At 37.2% G+C, this 20,011-nt stretch overlaps 1 protein-coding gene across 2 annotated transcripts in view; it reads right to left on the bottom strand.

Annotated features, from left to right (window-relative positions):
- PPME1 (protein phosphatase methylesterase 1) overlaps positions 1–20,011 on the bottom strand; it is an 88,792-nt gene that overhangs the window by 53,178 nt on the left and 15,603 nt on the right. The window contains exons 2-4 of one of the 2 annotated variants that reach the window (XM_047879437.1): positions 19,442–19,493; positions 795–888; positions 158–250 (exon numbers count right to left, since the gene is read on the bottom strand). In XM_047879437.1, the coding sequence (XP_047735393.1) occupies positions 158–250; positions 795–888; positions 19,442–19,446 (192 nt within the window). In that variant the 5' untranslated portion in view covers positions 19,447–19,493. The remainder of the gene's footprint in view (positions 1–157; positions 251–794; positions 889–19,441; positions 19,494–20,011) is intronic. The other variant, XM_047879436.1, reaches the window with a different exon arrangement.

A 20,011-nucleotide genomic window follows, 5' to 3' on the forward strand; every position in this document is an offset into this window, starting at 1 on the left:
CTACCATAACAAATATTTTAAATCAACTCACATCCCTAACCTTCTTATATCAAGCTATATGAGTGAGCACAGAATAAAGAGTTAGGTAAGTCAAATTCATCCAGAAGTAAACAATCGTTGTGATAACATCAACTATTACTATCAACTACTTACTTACCGTAAACACAGCCCAGGATAGGGCAGAATGGCCTCCTCCATGCAGAAGGAGTAGGACAGGACCCTCTGAACCACTCTTGTAAACTCGAAAAGTGTATGAATAGTTAAAGATAACATATCTAAGCATTTCCTCACTGAAGTTTTTGATTATTTTATCATAATACCGACTAGAAAACTCAGGCAGTACAACGCTCTATGCAAAGCTACAGACTTACAAACTTAGAGACACTTAAATACAAGTTTCTGAAACACCAAACCTGTTTTTGAAGGATGGAGCCTGTATGACCACTTTTTCAATGAGCAAACAAAAAAAGATTCCCTTTGCCCTAATGAGGACATAGTCCCTGGTTTCTAGATGCCAAATTGATTCAACTCACTTGATTCATGAAACCTTCCCCTGGGCCCTTAAGAGATACACCAGTTTTAGGAATTTAATTCTTCTTTCCCCACGCATTAGACAATTTTATCCATGTAAGACGTTGGCACAGACTTACAGGTTAAATTTCATGCTATACAAAGAACAGGTAGGGAACAAAAATGAAATAAACAGCAGGGAGAAAGAACATTTTAGAAATTCACATGTCTTCTTAGACAACATTATAAACTTGTTAAAGAATAAGTCATTTTGTAAAGGATATATCCTTGCCAGTTTCATTCTCTACTTCTACATCTTCCATGGACTCAAAGTACTGACTCCAAGAAACAGGGGAAAAGTCTCGCTTTCTTCCAGGGCTAAGGAAAAAAAAAGAGAGAGAGAGTTCAAGTATAGTTATGCATGAAAAGATAAAATCTTGATCAACAAATGCTAAATGTAAATCTGAAATGAAAACTGCAGGCAGGGGTATTTTCTTTTTTTTTTTTTAATTTTATTTTTTAAAATTTACATCCAAAGTAGTTAGTATATAGTGAAGCAATGATTTCAGGAGTAGATTCCTTAACGCCCCTTACCCATTTAGCCCATCCCCCCTCCCACAATCCGTCCAGGAACCATCAGTTTGTTCCCCGTATTTAACAGTCTCTTATGTTTTGTCCCCCTCCCTGTTTTTATATTATTTTTGTTTCCCTTCCCTTCTGTTCATCTGTTTTGTCTCTTAAAGTCATCATATGAGTGAAGTCATATGATTTTTGTCTTTCTCTGACAAATTTCACTTAGCATAATACCCTCCAGTTCCATTCACATAGTTGCAAATGGCAAGATTTCATTCTTTTTGATTGCCGAGTAATACTCCATTGAGTATATATACCACATCTTCTTTATCCATTCATCCATCGATGGACATTTGGGCTCTTTCCATACTTTGGCTATTGTTGATAGTGCTGCTATAAACATGGGCGTGCATGTGTCCCTTCGAAACAGCACACCTGTATCCCTTGGATAAATGTCTAGTAGTGCAATTGCTGGGTCGTAGGGTAGTTCTATTTTTAGTTTTTTTGAGGAACCTCCATACTGTTTTCCAGAGTGGCTGCACCAGCTTGCATTGCCACCGACAATGCAAAAGAGATCCTCGCCGACATCTGTTGTTGCCTGACTTTTTAATGTTAGCCATTCTGACAGGTGTAAGGTGGTATCTCATTGTGGTTTTGATTTGTATTTCCCTGATGCTGAGGGATGTTGAGCATTTTTTCATATGTCGGTTGGCCATCTGGATGTCTTCCTTGGAGAAGTGTCTATTCATATCTTTTGCCCATTTCTCACTAGATTATTTGTTTTTTGGGTGTTGAGTTTGATAAGTTCTTTGTAGATTTTGGATACTAACTCTATATCTGATATGTCATTTGCAAATATCTTCTCCCATTCTGTCGGTTACCTTTTAGTTTTGCAGATTGTTTCCTTCACTGTGCAGAAGCTTTTTATTTTGATGAGGTCCCAGTAGTTCATTTTTGCTTTTGTTTCCCTTGCCTCCAGAGACGTGCTGAGTAAGAAGTTGCTGCGGCCAAGATCAAAGAGGTCTTTGCCTGCTTTCTCCTTGAGGATTTTGATGGCTTCCTTTAGATTTAGGTCTAAATCTAGATTAGGTCTTAGATTTAGGTCTTTCATCTCTTTTGAGTTTATTTTTGTGTATGGTGTAAGAAAGTGGTCTGGGTTCATTCTTCTGCATGTCACTGTCCAGTTTTCCCAGCACCACTTGCTGAAAAGACTGTCTTTATTCCACTGGATATTCTTTCCTGCTTTGTCGAAGATTAGTTGCCCATACGTTTGTGAGTCCATTTCTGGGTTCTCTATTCTATTCCATTGATCTGAGTGTCTGTTCTTGTGCCAGTACCATACTGTCTTCATGATTATAGCTTTGTAGTATAGCTTGAAGTCTGGGATTGCGATGCCTCCTGCTTTGGTTTTCTTTTTCAAGATTGCTTTGGCTATTCGGGGTCTTTTCTGGTTCCATACAAATTTTACAATTCTTTGTTCTAGCTCTGTGAAGAATGCCTGTGTTACTTTGATAGGGATTGTGTTGAATATGTAGATTGCTTTGGGTAGTATCGACATTTTAACAATATTTGTTCTTCCTATCCAGGAGCATGGAATCTTTTTCCATTTCTTTGTGTCTTCTTCAATTTCTTCCATAAGCTTTCTATAGTTTTCAGTGTGTAGATTTTTCACCTCTTTGGTTAGATTTATTCCTAGGTATTTTATGGTTTTTGGTGCAACTGTAAACGGGATCGATTCCTTGATTTCTCTTTCTGTTGTTGTTTCATTGTTGGTATATAGGAATGCAACTGATTTCTGTGCATTGATTTTATATCCTGCAATTTTGCTCAATTCATGAATCAATTCTAGCAGTTTTTTGGTGTAATCTTTTGGGTTTTCCATATAGAGTACCATGTCTTCTGCAAAGAGTGAAAGTTTGACTTCCTCCTGGCCGATTTGGATGCCTTTTATTTCTTTGTGTTGTCTGATTGCAGAGGCTAAGACTTGCAGTACTATGTTGAATAACAGTGGTGAGAGTGGACATCCCTGTCTTGTTCCTGACCTTAGGTGGAAAGCTCTCAGTTTTTCCCCATTGAGGATGATATTAGCATTGGGTCGTTCATATATGGCTTTTATGATCTCGAGGTATGCTCCTTCTATCCCTACTTTCTTGAGGGTTTTTATCAAGAAAGGATGCTGTATTTTGTCAAATGCTTTCCCTACATCTATTGAGAGGATCATATGGTTCTTGTCCTTTCTTTTATTGATGTGATGAATCACGTTAATTGTTTTGCGGATATTGAACCAGCCCTGCATCCCAGGTATAAATCCCGAGGGGTATTTTCTCTTAAAGAATGAGGAGTTTTCATACAGAAACCATCACATTAAAAGTGTGTCTTAAAAAGTTCAAATATAGATTTAAGAGTAAAAATGTTAGGATTTTAGAAAATTCATTAGCATATTTTAATCACAGATATAATCTGTGTACATATGTCAGAAAACCTGCTAATTCTCTTTCCTTGTTCTTTAAAAAAATTTTTTTTAATGTTATTTATTTTTGAGGGAGGGAGAGACAGAATGCAACCAGGGGACAGACAGAGAGAGAGGAAGACACAGAATCCAAAGCAGGCTCCAGGCTCCAAGCTGTCAGCACAGAGCTTGATGTGGGACTCAAACCCATGAACTGTGAGATCATGACCTGAGCCAAAGTCAGATGCTTAACCAACCGAACTACCCAGGCGCCCCTCTCCTTGTTCTTAGTTATAGGCTCATGCCTATCCTCTCAAGTCACTCTAATATCATTCCTGCTATAATAATTTTTAAAAAATTTTATTTATTTTGAGATTGGGGAGGGGGGGAGGAACAGAGATAGATGGGGAGAGAGAGTTCCAAGCAGGCTCTGCACTGTCAGCACAGAGCCCAATGTGGGGCTCAAACTCACGAACCCATGAGATCACAACCTGAGCTGAAATCAAAAGTCAGACATTTAACCAACTAAGCCACCCAGGCACACTCCTGCTATAATCATTTTTGATCACCATTCCTTGTTTATACCTTTAATCCCTCATATTATTTCATGTTGTTTTCATCATCTCCCAACTAATCAGTACACAACCTTCATAAAAGACAAACTGGCAATACCTTGAACTCCTAGGAATTTACCCAAAGATATGGCATATCTATTAATGTAGCATTGTTTTCAATAGAGAAAAATCAGTAACAATTTAAGTATCCATCAACAGGTGATAGATTAAAATAAATTGTGGTACACAGAAATAATATAGTTATAAAAAGATGGAAGGAATTATATACTGATAACATTCTTTGTATATGGATGAGATACACTGTTAAGTATACAAACATGATGCGTTTTACCATTTGGGTAAAAATGGGAAGTATGTGCATATATAATACCTCTGGAAGAATACTGATATAATAAGGATATATTCTGGGAGGGGAACTATATCTGGAAGATGAGAGGGACAATTTTCAATGTATACCCCTTTTAATTTTTGAACCAGAAATTATTTTTAAAAATAAAATTATTTTAAAATAAAACAAAAATAACCAATAAATATCTATTTACAACCTGTATCTTCAACCTTGGATGAGACACAAGAAAGGAACCTTGAGTCTTATCCTATTTCCACACCTGTTCTTCTCAGTAATGGAGGGAATTCAGAATTCTATCAGCAACAAAACATTACCTCCTGCCAAGTATTTTCCTGCATATGCCATGGGGGCAAATGCAGAACAAAGTATACTATAAAACCCCTTTTAAAGACTTAAATTAGTACAAAAGCACTCTAGGTTGACTTTAATACTGTAATTACAATGGAGAAACTGCACAGTTAGGTATTCTTTCAACAGTCAAACATTTATTGAACATCTACACTCTTCTGGCATTGAACAGGTAGTAGTTCTTGATCTATGTAATAACATTTACCAAAGGAACTTTTTTTTTTTTTTTTTTAAGAAAGGCAGACTGCCACGTGCAGCGCCTTACTTGGATGTGTCTGGAGTCTTGAAAGCTTGACTACCCGACATTCTCCTACAAATGGACCTTGAGAGCTTGTTTACAGGTTTTAGCAGGGGAGCGTGGCTACTTGTATACCCTTGACTGAAGAACGATCCTCCTCTATCGGGGAAGGTCATCCTCTTCAGCCAAGTGCGCAGCTTCTGGAAGGATGCACATGAAGCGGTGAGGGAGGAAGGGGACACCTGCCTAGCCAGCCAGATCAGCTGAATTAATCCTGGCGATCAATGGGGTGACAGATGTCGCAGCGATATCACCCTCACATCCAGAAAAGCAACTTTTAAAAATACTGATGCTTGGGTTTCACTTCTAGAAACTGATTCAAATGGCTTGACGTGTGGCCTAGGCACTAATTTCTTTTTAATTTTAGAGAGTGGGAGAGAGAGAGCACACACGGGGTAAGGGCAGTGGAAGAAGGAGAGAGAATCCCAAGTAGGCGCCACGCTCAGCGTAGAGCCTGAGGTGGGGCTCAATCTCTCAATCCTGGGATCATGACCTGAGCCGAAATCAAGAGTTGGGACACTCAACCGACTGAGCTAGCCAGGCGTCCCTGCACTGACAATTTTTAAAGATCCCCAAGTTGAGAGAGTTGAGATGCCCAAGTTGCGAGAGTTGAAGAATAAAAAGGTAGAGTAAATGATCTGGAATGAGAGAAGAGTTCAAATTCCTCACAGTTCCTACCATTTTCCAATAATTCCCTGCAAATCTCTAACAATTAGAGTATGTATTTGGGGAAATTCAAATTACCTAAATTCTTTCTGCATTGGATTATAGTGACTGAATAAAATAACATATCTTTCAAAAGAATCTAATACATCTGGGATTTAGTAGTTGCTCAGAAAACGGGTAAAATCCTAACTTCTGATAGAAAAACTGCCTCTGTAGAAGTAATTTCCAATTTCAGCATTGACTTATTTTTTCTGGTTTGCTAGTTGTACTTGAATTCCTACTGGAAAACTAAAAGTAGAACTCTTAATTCTACTGACTCACCCATCACTCACAAATCCACCTACATATATACTAATTTGAGTATAACAACCACACATGGTATGTCAAACATGTTATAATTGATTTTAAGGATCTATGCATGAATTTTTGATGTCTGGACTCAGGGCATCATCACAGTAATAGTATCTAACATTTACTGTGCCACAACAGTGAGTCACTCTGCCAAGTAATTTATAGGCATGATTCCATTTAATCCTCACAAAACTTCAAGTTATTTTTATCCCCATTTCACAGATGACAGATTTAGAGATATAAAGTCACTTGACCAAGGTTATACAACTAACTACTAAATGGCAGTGACAGGATTCAGATCCAGTTCCATCACTCTTAAAAGTCTCTGCTCTTTACCCCAATGCTATATTAATTCTCAGATCCTTTCTTTTCTCTCTCACTCTTTCATTTATGCTTCTGAAAAGTAATAAGGCTTTAGAGTACGTTATCAGAAGTTTCCTTTTCAGGGTCTTTGCCAAAGGCCACAGAAACTTTCCAAGTTGGCCAGGCACCAGAGAAGATTACCCGTTAAGGAGAAATTACTTTGTATAAATAGAAATTATTCCTAGGAGGACACCTTCCACTTCTAATTCCCTTCATTAAAAAAAATAATAAAGTTCTAAGGACTACCCAATTTATACCAACATATGAGTAATTCCCATCTGGTTAAAGAGCCAATAATCTATACCTCCAAAGGTTGTTCCTACTCCCACAGAGACTTTCCTGGCATAGTCTTTTGAACATTTGAACACATAATTGTTTATATACTCTACGAGTTCAGGTAATTTTGCAACCAATGTTAGACATGAAGTAGACAGCAAGATCTCACATCAATCTTTATATTCTAGTCAGAAAGAATACTCTATTTTAATGATGTAGTTTTGGTTTATAAAAATAGTTTGTGGCACAGAAACAGACACCCAGATCAATAGAACAGAATAGAGAACCCAGAAATGGACCCACAAACATATGGCCAACTAATCTTTGACAAGGCAGGAAAGAATATCCAAAGCAGGAAAGAATAAAGACAGTCTCTTCAGCAAATGGTGCTGGGAAAACTGGACAGCAACATGCAGAAAAACGAACCACTCTGGAAAACAGTATGGAGGTTCCTCAAAAAATTAAAAATAGAACTACCCTATGACCCAGCAATTGCACTACTATTTATCCAAGGTATATAGGTATGCTGTTTCGAAGGGGCACATGCACCCCAATGTTTATAGCAGTACTATCAACAATAGCCAAAGTATGGAAAGAGCCCAAATGTCCATTGATGGATGAATGGATACAGAAGATGTGCTATACATATACAATGGAGTATTACTTGGCAATCAAAAAGAATGAAATCTTGCCATTTGCAACTATGTAGATGGAACTAGAGGGTATTATGCTAAGCGAAATCAGTCAGAGAAAGACAAATATCATATGACTTCACTCACATAGAACTTTAAGATATAAAACAGATGAACAGAAGGGAAGGGAAGCAAAAATAATACAAAAACAGGGAGGGGGACAAAACAGAAGAGACTCTTAAATATAAAGAACAAATGAAGGGTTGCTGGAGGGGTTGAGGGAGGGAGGGATGGGCTAAATGGGTAAGGGGCATTAAATAATCTACTCCTGAAATCATTGTTGCACTATGTTAACTAACTTGGATGTAAACTAAAAAATAAATGAATAGTTTGCTTTTTATGCTTTTAAGCCTACCTATTTTATAGTCATTACAGCCTGTATAGGCTCTTTTTAGCTGTAATTTTTTAAAATAAATTAATTACTTTCTTTCCCCAAGAAGTCATAATGGAAGAATTTTGAAGTAATGAAAATAACTTAAAAAAGCATAACGAGGTTAATTTATACTTTAAAAATGAGGTTTTATTCACCAAAATCTAGTATATGTATTATGCCGGAACTGAGGTGGCGTGATGGGCGATACTGGGATAATTATAAAACTAGTGACACAATCCCTCTGCTGTCAAGAAACTAATGTTAACTACATAAATATCTAACATAAGGTAGAGTTAAATGCCCTAAGAGATATAGCTAAAGGAGGGAATAAAGATTACTTAAAAAAAAAAAAAAACATTACTTTTAGCTTAGGAAATAAAAAGAGGTTTCAAAGAAAAAATAACATTTAAGCTATTAAGCTATTAAGTCATTGAAGGACAGACAGAATTTGGACTGATGGAAATAGGGAAGGGTATGGAAGACAACTCCGGCAGAGAGAAGGGCACCAATAAGAGCCCAGTATGGTGTCTGCCTGTCATAGTGAGCACTGATAAAAGACAAAACAAAATAGTTAACTGCAACAAGGTGGAAATAAGCAAAACAGTTTTGAAAAACTAAAAGAAACTGATACAACTAAAAGCAGATCATGGAAAAATAATGACATTAGATGCAATAAAGTGGGGAATTCATTTCTTTTTCTGTTATTTGTGTGTTGGGGTTGGTCCCAAAAGCCTGATAGAGTTTCAGTGGTTCAGATTAAAGTATTTTAGAAAGATCAAGTGGTGAAAGGTACAAGATGAATTTGATTCCGGGAAAAAAAAAAAAATGTTGCTGCAATAATCTGGTTAGAAGATGGGAGTCTAGACTGGCAATGGAATTAAAAAGGAGGGAAACATAGAAAGACTTTTCAAAAAGGCAATCAACAAATCTCAGGAATGTTCAAGACATGGAAAATGACTGATAGTAGAACCCAAGTCAATTCTGAAGTTTTGAACTAACAGAGATGAATTATTAAGTCCAACAATTGGTAAATAAAAATCTACACTGGGAGGTAAATGTCCACAGAATTTTTTTATGTCAGAATAAAGTTTATTTCAAACCAACATAATAAATGTATAATTTCCTTCCAAGTCTTGTTACCGGAGGAAAGAGTTTGGCAGACACGGAACAAAATGGTACAGTGGGAGACACAAAGGAAATACAATTCCTGCCTAAATCATGCGAATCAAATGTGCTTTTAGATCCTTTGCTATTGTCACAGACTCCATTCAGAAGCTTTATAAACCCTCATTCCAGAAACCAGTGCACATACATATATTCTGCACACAACTGCACTGGCTTCAAGAAGCTCATGTATGAATCCTAAATAAGATCTCTGGGCCTATACTTTGACCATAGCAACCTATTTCTGGCAGAAAGACAAAAAATTTAAAAAGGAAGAAAATTATGAGGAAATACCACATTCTTTTTTCTTTTTTACATGTTTATTTCTTCTTAAGAGAGAGACAGAGCGTGAGGGAAGAAGAGCAGAGAGAGAGGGAGACACAGAAAGCAAAGCAGGTTCCAGGCTCTGAGCTGTCAGCACAGAGCCTGACACGGGACTAGAACTCATGGACCATGAGATCATGACCTGCGCCAAAGTTGAATGCTTAACTGACTGAGCCAGCCACCCAGGTGCCCTGAAGTGATACTACATTCTTAATACTTCCTAAACCTAAATAAGTTTTCCATTTGCTACACACTAAAAGTTTGTTTTCATAACCCAGTTCTGCCTTTATTAATTGTGTGACCTTGGCCAAGTCATTTAATTTCTCTATGCCTGAGTTTCTTCATGTGAGATAGGGTTATAATGCCAATTTTATAGGGGTTGTAATGAGGATTAAAGTAGCCTTCTCCCTTGGTTACTCTCAAATTAGCCTGTTCTATTTTTATCATAGAACTAATCATTTCCTAAAATTAGTTTGTTCTTATATTTGTTAGATCACTCCACCTAATTTGCTACTAATGTGAGATCCAGGAGAGCAAGAACGTTCTCCCTTTGTTCACCAATGTACTCTTGGGGTCCGACACATTAATGAATATCTGTTGACAGTAAAAAATGAGCTAATGTGCATAAAGCACTTAGCTTGGTGCCTCAGGAAATTATTTATTATTATTATTATTACTATTATTATCATCATCACCATTGGGCTGAAGCTAATAAAGAGAAGCCTCCTTCCTGAATTCTGATAAGGTTTCCAGTAAAGGGAAATGGAATACTGTGGTACAAGCATGAGAGTAGACATATAGATAGATCAAACAGAACCGAGAGTCCAGAAATAAACTCTAACACTTAAAGTCCATAGATTTTCAACAAAGGACCAAGACAATTCACTGGGGAAAAAAGTCTTGACAATAAATGGTGTTAGGACAATTAGATATTCATATATCAATGAATCTGAACCCCTCCCTTACAACTACACACATAAGTAAATCACCGAGGATCATAAACCTAAATGTAAGAGCAAAAAACCTGCTAGGTCAATCCAGGGCACAGCTGGGATGGTCCATTTCAAGTGGCACCCACAGCCAAGGAGGGCTCAACTTGAAGGTGGAAGGCCCTCACCTACTTTGTAGCACTCCCTGGCGTGGGAGTGGGCATGCTGAACATCTGGAAGTCAAATCATGGAGAGCACTCGAGGCCTGAGTTCCATGCCTACCCCCATCTCTTCATCAGGTCTAAGCCCTTTCCCTGGGGAGATGTTAATCATATTCTACTGCATAATGCTCATGCAAAACTACTTCCAACCAGCTATGAGGATGAATAGGGAGAACCTGGATCACTACCCAGTGGGGACCACATTACTGGTTTGGACCATGACTCTGCACATGGACCAGAAAAGTACATGGTATCTTAAGCTCACCTTCCTTCTTTGTATCAGTGATGACCGATATATAGATCTTCCATACCTTTGCTTATGGCAGGATAGCTTAAATAGATTGGTCCATGAGGAGGAAAAACCCCACCATATACAGTTTTTACGTTATGGCTGTGTACTGATTATTTAAGTTTAAATTTCATTTCTAGTAATTGTAAGCTTTGTGACCATTAGCAAATCCATCTCTGCCTAAATCTCAAGTGTAAGGTTTGAAAAACAGTAACAAGTAGGCACAAAAATACTTCATAAATGTTAGTTACTGCAGAAATGTTGTTCACAGCTAAGCCACATGGTATACGGATTATACTTCCTTTCTTGCGTGACTTCTTATTTTTTCCAGAACGATTGTCTTTTATTTTGTTTGCTTATTTTTCTTAATGAAATTATCATTGTTTCATAAGAGCTTTTTATAAGCAAAAAATATTAGTGGGCAGTTCACAAAAGAGGAAACACAAATAGCCCATAAATATTATGAAAGGGTTCCCAATTTTGTTCATGGAGACATGAAGTTTTCTTATGTTTATTTTTTAGAGACATGAAAGTTTAAATCAGAGTTAGGTATAATTTCACACCCATTATGTTGACAAAATACAAAGCCAGACAACACTAGGTGTTGGAGAGGATCTAAATCAGATGGAATTGCCGGTGGAAGTATAAATGGGAAAACTATTTGGAAAACAGTGAGTCACCACCTGGTAAAATTGAACAAGTACCCTTCACTCTAGTAGTTTCACTTCACAAGGAAACATCTGCACAGAGGTATTAAGATACATGTAAAAAGATGTTCATAGAAGCATTTCCATAAAGCCAAAGAATAACAAGCAAACTAAGTCTATCACCAGAGGAATATATAAATTGAGATATATTCAGATAACTCAATATGGCACAGCAGTGGGAATGGATATGCTAGAATTATATACAGTAACATGGATGAATTTCAGAAATACATTTAGAGGAAGAAATAAGCATAGAATAAATGCAGTCCATTAATAACAAAGTTCAAGAACAGGCAAAACTAATTATCTTTTTTATGGATATACGCATAGGTGACAAAACTATTAAGAAAAGCAAGAGAATGATAAACATACAATTCAAGATTGTGGGGAGTAGAGGTGCTTTTGGGGAGAGGCAAACAGGCTTTTAAAGGCTAACAATGTTCAATTTCATAAGCCAGGTGGTAGATACATGGGCATTTATTTTATTCTTCTCTGAACTGCACACGCATATTTTAAACCCTTCTGAATGTATATTTCACTATTAACTTTTATTAATGAAAAAAAGCCTTTGAGAAATCTGTAAAACTTCTCTTAATATAATAATGTTAAATAATCTATTAGATCCATTTTTTCTTTGTAAATTTCCATTCTTGGCACCTACCAGTCTCCTCCAAATAGGACTGTTTGCTCTCTGGATATGATGAATTGCTGTCATTTCACCATCATCCTGGGAATTCCTTTTGCCTTTTTCCTGTGCTGAATCCCTGATTCCCATATCCCATGTTTTTCTTGATGCATTCTCTTATTTTGATGGAACACATCCTCTGTTAGCTTCTTGAGAAAGGGAGATAAATTTTGAAACTCTGCATGCCAGAAAATGCTATTATCCCATTTTCATACTTGACTAACAGTTTTCCTAGGTATAGAAATTTTATGTCAGGGACTGTTTCCATCAATGGTAATTAGGAATGTTGATAGAGCAAACTTCAGAAGTGTTGACTAAAATTCTACGTATGTGTGTTCTAGGAATAAACCTAACCAAAGATGTAAAAGATCTGTCTGCATGCTGAAAATTATAGAAAGCTTATCAAGGAAAATGAAGACAAAAAAAAAAAAAAAAAAAAAAAATTCCAAGCTCATGGATAGGAAGAATAAATATTGTTAAAATGTTAATACTACCCAAAGCAATCTACACATTCAATGCAATCCCAATCAAAATTGCACCAGTATTCTTCTTGAAGCTAGAACAAACAATCCTAAGATTTGTATGGAACCACAAAAGACCCCGAATAGCCAAAGTAATATTGAAGAAGAAAACCAAAGCAGGAGGCATCACAATCCCAGACTTTAGCCTTTATCAGAAAGCTGTAATCATTAAGATAGTATGGTACTGGCACAAAAAAAGACACATAGACCAATGGAGTAGAATAGAGAACCCAGAATTGGACCCAAAAATGTATGGCCAACTAATCTTTGACAAAGCAGGAAAGAGCATCCAATGGAAAAAAGGTGGTCTCTTTAGCAAATGGTGCTGGGAGAACTGGACAGCAACATGCAGAAGAATGAAACTAGACCACTTTCTTACACCATTCACAAAAATAAACTCAAAATGGATAAATGACCTGAATGTGAGACAGGAAACCATCAAAACCGTAGAGGAGAAAGCAGGAAAAACCTCTTTGACCTCAGCTGCAGCAATTTCTTGCTTGACACATCTACAAAGGCAAAGGCTAAAAGCAAAAATGAACTATTGAGACCTCATCAAGATTAAAAACTTCTGCACTGCAAAGGAAACAATCAACAGAACTAAAAGGCAACCAACGGAATGGGAAAAGATATTTGCAAATGACATCAGATAAAGGGTTAGTATCCAAAATCTATAAAGAATTCACCAAACTCCACACCTGGAAAACAAATAATCCAGTGAAGGAATGGGCAGAAGACATGAATAGACACTTTTCCAAAGAAGACATCCAGATGGCCAACAGACACATGAAAAGATGCTCAATGTCACCATCATCAGGGAAATACAAATCAAAGCCACACTGAGATACCACCTCACATAGGTCAGAGTGGCTAAAATGAACAGATCAGGAAACTACAGATGCTGGCGAGGATGTGGAGAAACAGGAAACCTCTTGCACTGCTGGTGGGAATGCAAACTGGTGTAGCCACTCTGGAAAACAGTGTGGAGGTTCCTCAAAAAATTAAAAATAGATCTACCCTATGACCCAGCAATAGCACTGCTAGGAATTTACCCAAGGAATACAGGAGTGCTGATGCATTAGGGGCACTTGTACCCCAGTGTTTATAGCAGCACTTTCAACAATAGCCAAATTATGGAAAGAGCCAAATGTCCACCAACTGATGAATGGATAAAGAAGAGGTGGTTTATATATACAATGGAATACTACTTGGCAATGAGAAAGAATGAAATCATGCCATTTGTGGCAATGTGGATGGAACTGGAAGGTATTATACTGAGTGAGACAGATATCTTATGTTTTCACTCATATGTAGATCTTGAGAAACTTAACAGAACTCCATGGGGGAAGGGAAGGGGAAAAAATAGTTACAGAGAGGGAAGGCTCTGTAACTTAAGGCAAACCACAAGAGACTCTTAAATACAGAGAACAAACTGAGGGTGGATGGGAGTGGGGAAAATAGGAGATGGGGATTGAGGAGGGCACTTGTTGGGATGAGCACTGGGTGTTGTATGTAAGCCAATTTGACAATAAATTATATTAAAAATAATAATACATAAAAAATACAATTAATTAATTAGTTAATTAAAATGTGGGTTTTTTTTTAAATGTTTAGTTTTGAGAGAGAGGCCGACTGTGAGAGAGGCCGACTGCAAGTGGGGGAGGGGCAGAGAGAGCAGGAGACACAGAATTGGAAGCAGGCTCCAGGCTGAGCTGTCAGCACAGAGACTAACACGGGGTTCAAACTCACTGTGAGATCATGACCTGAGCTGAAGTCGGATGCTTAACTCACTGAGCCACCCAGGCGCCCCTAGGTAGTATAGGCATTTTAACACTATTTTGTTCTTCCAATTTATGAGCATGGAATGTTTTTTCCATTTCTTTGTGTCATCTTCAATTTCTCTCATAAGTGTTCTACAGTTTCTAGAGTACAGATCTTTTACCACTTTGGTTAGGTTTATTCCCAGGTATCTTACGGTTTTTGGTGCAACCGCAAATGGGATTGATTCCTTGATTTCATTCTGCTGCTTCATTATTGGAGTATAGATATACAAAAGATTTTTGTACACTGATTTTGTATCCTGTGACTTTGCTGAATTCGTCCATCAGTTGTAGCAATTTTTTGGTGGAGTATTTTCTACATAGAGTATCATGTCATCTGCAAAATAGTGAAAGTGTGACTTCTTCCTTGCCAATTTGGGTGCCTTTTATTTTTTTGTTGCCTGATTTCAGAGACTAGGATTTCCAGTACTATGTTAAATAACAATGGTGAGCCTGGACATCCCTTATCTTGTTCCTGACCATAGAGGATAAGGTCTCAGTTTTTCCCCATTGAGGATATTAGCTGTGGGTCTTTTGTAAATGGCCTCTATGATGAGGTATGTTCTCTCTAAACCTACTTTGTTGACAGTTTTTATCAGGAATGGACATATTTTGTCAAACACTTTTTCATATAGTTCTTACCTTTTTTGTTAATGTGGTGTATCACATTGATTGATTTGCAAATACTGAACCACCCTTGCAGCCCAGGAATAAATCCCAGATGATCATGGTGAGTAATTCTTTTAACGTACTGTTGGATTAGATTTGCCAGTTATCTTGTTGGGAATTTTTGCATCCATGTTCATCAGGGATACTAGCCTGTGATTCTTCGTTTTAGTGGTTTTGGAATCAAAATAATGTTGGCCTCGTAGAATGAGTTTGGAGGTTTTCTATTTCTATTTTTAGGAACAGTTTGAGAAGAATAGGTATTAGTCTTCAAATGTTTGGTAGAATTCCCCTAGGAAGCCATAAAAGACCCCGAATAGCCAAAGCAATCTTGAAAAAGAGAAGCAAAGCAGGAGGCATCACAATCCTGGACTTCAAGCTGTAATCATCAGGACGGCATGGTACTGGCACAAAAACAGACACACAGATCAATGGGACAGAATAGAAAACCCAGAAATGGACCCACAACCATATGATTAATCTTCAACAAAACAGGAAAGACTATCCAATGGAAAAAAGACAGTCTCTTCAACTAATGGTGCTGTGAAAACTGGACAGCAACATGCAGAAGAATGAAACTGGACCACTTTCTTACACCATACACAAAAATAAATGAAAAAATGGATGAAAGACCTAAATGTGAGACAGGAAACCATCAAAAGCCTAGAAGAAAACACAGGCAGAAACCTCTCTGACATCGGCATAGCAACTTCTTACTAGATATTTCTCCTAAGGCAAGGCAAAGAAAAACAAAAATGAACTATTGGGACTTCATCAAGATAAAAAGCTTCTGCACAGAGAAAATAAAAAACTAAAAGGCAACCAATGGAATGGGAGAAGAGATTTGTAAATGACATATCTGATAAAGAGTTAGTATCCAAAATCTATAAAGAACTTATCAGACTCAATACCCAAAAAACAAATAACGCAGTTAAGAAATGGCCAGAAGATATGAATAGACATTTTTCCAAAGAAGACATACAGATGGCTAACATACACATGTAAAAGATGCTCAACATCACTCATCATCACAGAAATACAAATCAAAACTACAATGAGATATCACCTCACACCTGTCAGAATGGCTAAAATTAACAACACAGAAAACAAGATACTGGCGAGGATGCAAAGAAGGGGGAACCCTCTTACGCTGTTGGTGGGAATGTAAACTGGTGCAGCCACTCTGGAAAACAGTATGGAGGTTCCTCAAATAGTTAAAAATAAAACTACCTTATGACCCAGCAATTGCACTACTAGGTATTTGCCCAAAGGATGCAAAAATACTGATCTGAAGGGGCACATGCACCCTGATGTTTACAGCAGCATTATCAACAACAGCCAAATTATGGAACGAGCCCAAATGTCCACTGACCAATGAATGGATAAAGATGTATACCCACACACACACACACACACACACACACACACACACACACACACACACAATGGAATATTACTCAGCCATCAAAAAGAATGAAATCTTACCATTTGTAACACTGTGGATAGAGCTAGAGTGTATTATGTATGCTAAGTGAAACAAGTCAGAGAAAGACAAATACCATATGATTTCATTCATATATGAAATTTAAGAAACAAAACAGATGAACATAGGGAAGGGGGGTGCAGAGAGAAAGAGGTAGGCAAACCATAAGAGACTCTTAACTATAGAGAACAAAAACTGAGGGTTGATGGAGGGGAGGTGGGCAGAGGATGGGCTAAATTGGTGATGGGTATTATGGAGGGCACTTGTGATGAGCACTGTGTTATATGTAAGTGATGAATCACTACACTCTACTCCTGAAACCAATATTATTCTATATGTTTACTAACTAGAATGTAATTACAAACTTGAAACAAACAAAATAGAAGGCAGAAGAAAGAAAAAAAAAAAACCTTCTCTGATGAAGCTATAACCACAGACAGTTCTCAAATGGACTTGGGCTAAATTTATACCACTTATATATTCTAAGAAGTTTCAAGTTGAGAATTTAAAGTGGACCTAGAGGCGCCTGCGTGGCTCAGTCAGTTGAACATCCAACTCTTGATTTCGGTTCAGGTCATGGTCCCAGGGTCATGGGATTGAGACCCGCATCAGGCTCTGCGCTGAGAACATGAAGCCTGCTTGGGATTCTCTCTCCCTCTCTGTCAGCTTCTTCCCTGCGTGCCTGTGAACTCTCTCTCAAAATAAATAAGCATTTAAAAAAGTTAAAAGAGACAAAGATATAGTAAGCAAATACTAGCCAAAGCAATTTTAGGTTATTCTTTCTCAAAATTTAAGGCATTTTTCCATCTTCTAAGTAAGGTACTACTGTTGAGATGTTTTTACTAAGAATCTTTTTATCCCCCATATTCCTAAATTTCAATCTTAAACTAGAATAAGGTATTTTCTAGAAGATTCCTTAAATTTTCTCTTCTTTTGAATTTATATATACTATACATATTTTCATTCCCAACATATTTCTTTTTCTCTGAAACCAGGTTCTCCCCCCTCCTTTTTAAAAAGAGCATTCTATTCTTGTTTCACAGATGCCATATCATCTCTTGTCTCTCTGACAAGTTTAAGCTTTTTTTTTTTGTTCTATACATTATTGTTTCATTTTCTCATTTTGTTTTGGTATCTATTTTTTGTGTTAGAAGTTTTTCCTGGATGTCTGGTGATTCTATGAGAGAGCAAGGCTTGCTGACTATTGAATATGACTGTCCAGTTAGCAAGTAGATTCCTAGCCTTTTAAGTAGGGGATTTTTCCTCCAAACATCAATATCTGCATGTCTTTTTTTTTGGCCAGTCATTTCTCCAGAGAAAAATCCTCCAATCTCCTGCCTGGGAACATAAGACTAGCCCTTAGCCTTCTGGAAAAAGATCTGAATAGTCTCTTTCATTCACTCATTCAACAAACATTCACTGCGCACCTACAAGATACTGTTTTAGGCACCTGAAATATTTTGGTGAACAAAATAGACAAAACCCCTTACTCTTGTGGTGTTCACATTCCTGTGAAGGCAACATAAGTAAAAATTTGTCAGGTAACAGTAAGTGTCATGGAGAAAAATCAAATCAGGAAGCGAGGAAAATGAATGCCAGGTTGGGAAAACTGTAGTTTTAAATCAGGTGGTTAGGGAAGGCACCTTTAACAATGACCTAAAGGTGAGGGAGCAAGCCATGAGAGCATGTCTAGATGACAGAATGTATACCTTCACTACCTTCACTTAACCCCTATTTTCATCCTGTTGCTTTACTTTTGTGGCCATATGCTTAGCATCTCTGAGTCCAGAGACACCCTGGTTCAATTTCTATAGAAGTTAACCATCACACTGAGGGAAAGAAGATTTTGGCGTTTAATGGTGCTTTGTACAGATTTTCAATCAATCCTCCTGTTTTAGCCCACTTTCAGAGGTACTTAGCACCTACAATTCCTGAGCCTTTATGGGTTTATGATACAGATTAGCTTGCACTTTCATTCTTCTACAGGTAGTTTTCAGTTTGCTCTTCTCTGTTAATATTCAACTTGCTATCTTCCTAAATCTTGGTAGCCTATCTTCTATTTGTTCTTTGGTGTTACTCCTTTTTCCAAATTACTCTATCATAATTTAATGGGGTTTGGTAAGAGAATAGAGGCAAACAAATGAATTTCTACAACTCTCTGGAGTAGCTATTCCTATTTCACAAATGAGAAAACTAAAACCAAGGGAGATTAAATAACTCATCCAAGACACAGAAAGTAGTGGGCTAGAATCTTATTCTCATGGTTATTTCCTTATCAGTTTTCAATACTACCCTCAAAATAATATTAAGTTCTCCATTCTTGAAATCACCCAAGCTAGCCATGAGTAAGCAGAAATCCTCAGGAAAAGGTGAAAGAGGATTGGTTCCTGTTGTAGGGGTAATGACTGCCAGAGGACCCTAGTAGCAAGGCTGTATACCAGGGAGACGAAAGAGAAAGTCAAGGTTTACAAATGTAGGTGGCAATGAGAGGGAGCAGGAAGGTGCAGTGAGAAGGAAGAATCAAAGACAACTCTCAAGTTTCTCTGATGCCATTCACAGAATACATAGAACGGCATTTTAAAGGGCTCTAAGTTACTAAATACTGATTTACCATGTGATTGAAAATCCTACATCCTATTCCTATTAGTTTTCTTTGTTGGCCATTGGAGAATGTTAATTGTTAAATGGGCATCATAGAATCCAAAAATGAAAATAGTACAGCATTTACCACAATGTCCTACATTAGATAGGACAGGATACTTATGGCCCAATAGTTGATGTGGTTTCAAGCAAATGAATGAAAGCTTACCTCATTTAAAACCACTTTCAGATAAGATATTTACTCCATGGGAACTTCCAACCTGCTGAGTCAGATCACACAAAAATATAGTTTATTTTAAATGGATGGATAAAGACAGACTGTTGCAGCACTGAAAGAACTGTAATCTTATACCTCTGATAATAAAGAATTCTGCTTCACTTAGGTTTAGAAAAAGTTAGAAATTTTATTTCCACCACTTACCCAACCTAATTAATAACTTATTTTTCCAAAATCTTACAAGTAACTAGAAAAAAAGATATGGCAACGTTACTACAATGATCTAGCCTCAAACACCACTGAGATATCAGTAATGAAAACAAGAAAGCAGACAGAATACAAAGCATTTTGATGTTTTACAAGAGCTAATTATAACTGTTTAGTCTTACAATCAATATTTGTAGCTATACTCAAGGATCAGAACTTATACAAGCTACTATTCTGCTTTGACAATATCACAACAGGAAGAAAGCAAGCAGGCTTGGAGTCAGAGTTTAAAAGCCAATAAAATCCATACAGAAGACTCTAATAAAGTATATAGTTCCAGGGCACTTGGGTGGC

This window comes from Prionailurus viverrinus, chromosome D1 (assembly GCF_022837055.1).
Source record: "Prionailurus viverrinus isolate Anna chromosome D1, UM_Priviv_1.0, whole genome shotgun sequence".
NCBI classification, from domain to species: Eukaryota; Metazoa; Chordata; class Mammalia; order Carnivora; family Felidae; genus Prionailurus; species Prionailurus viverrinus.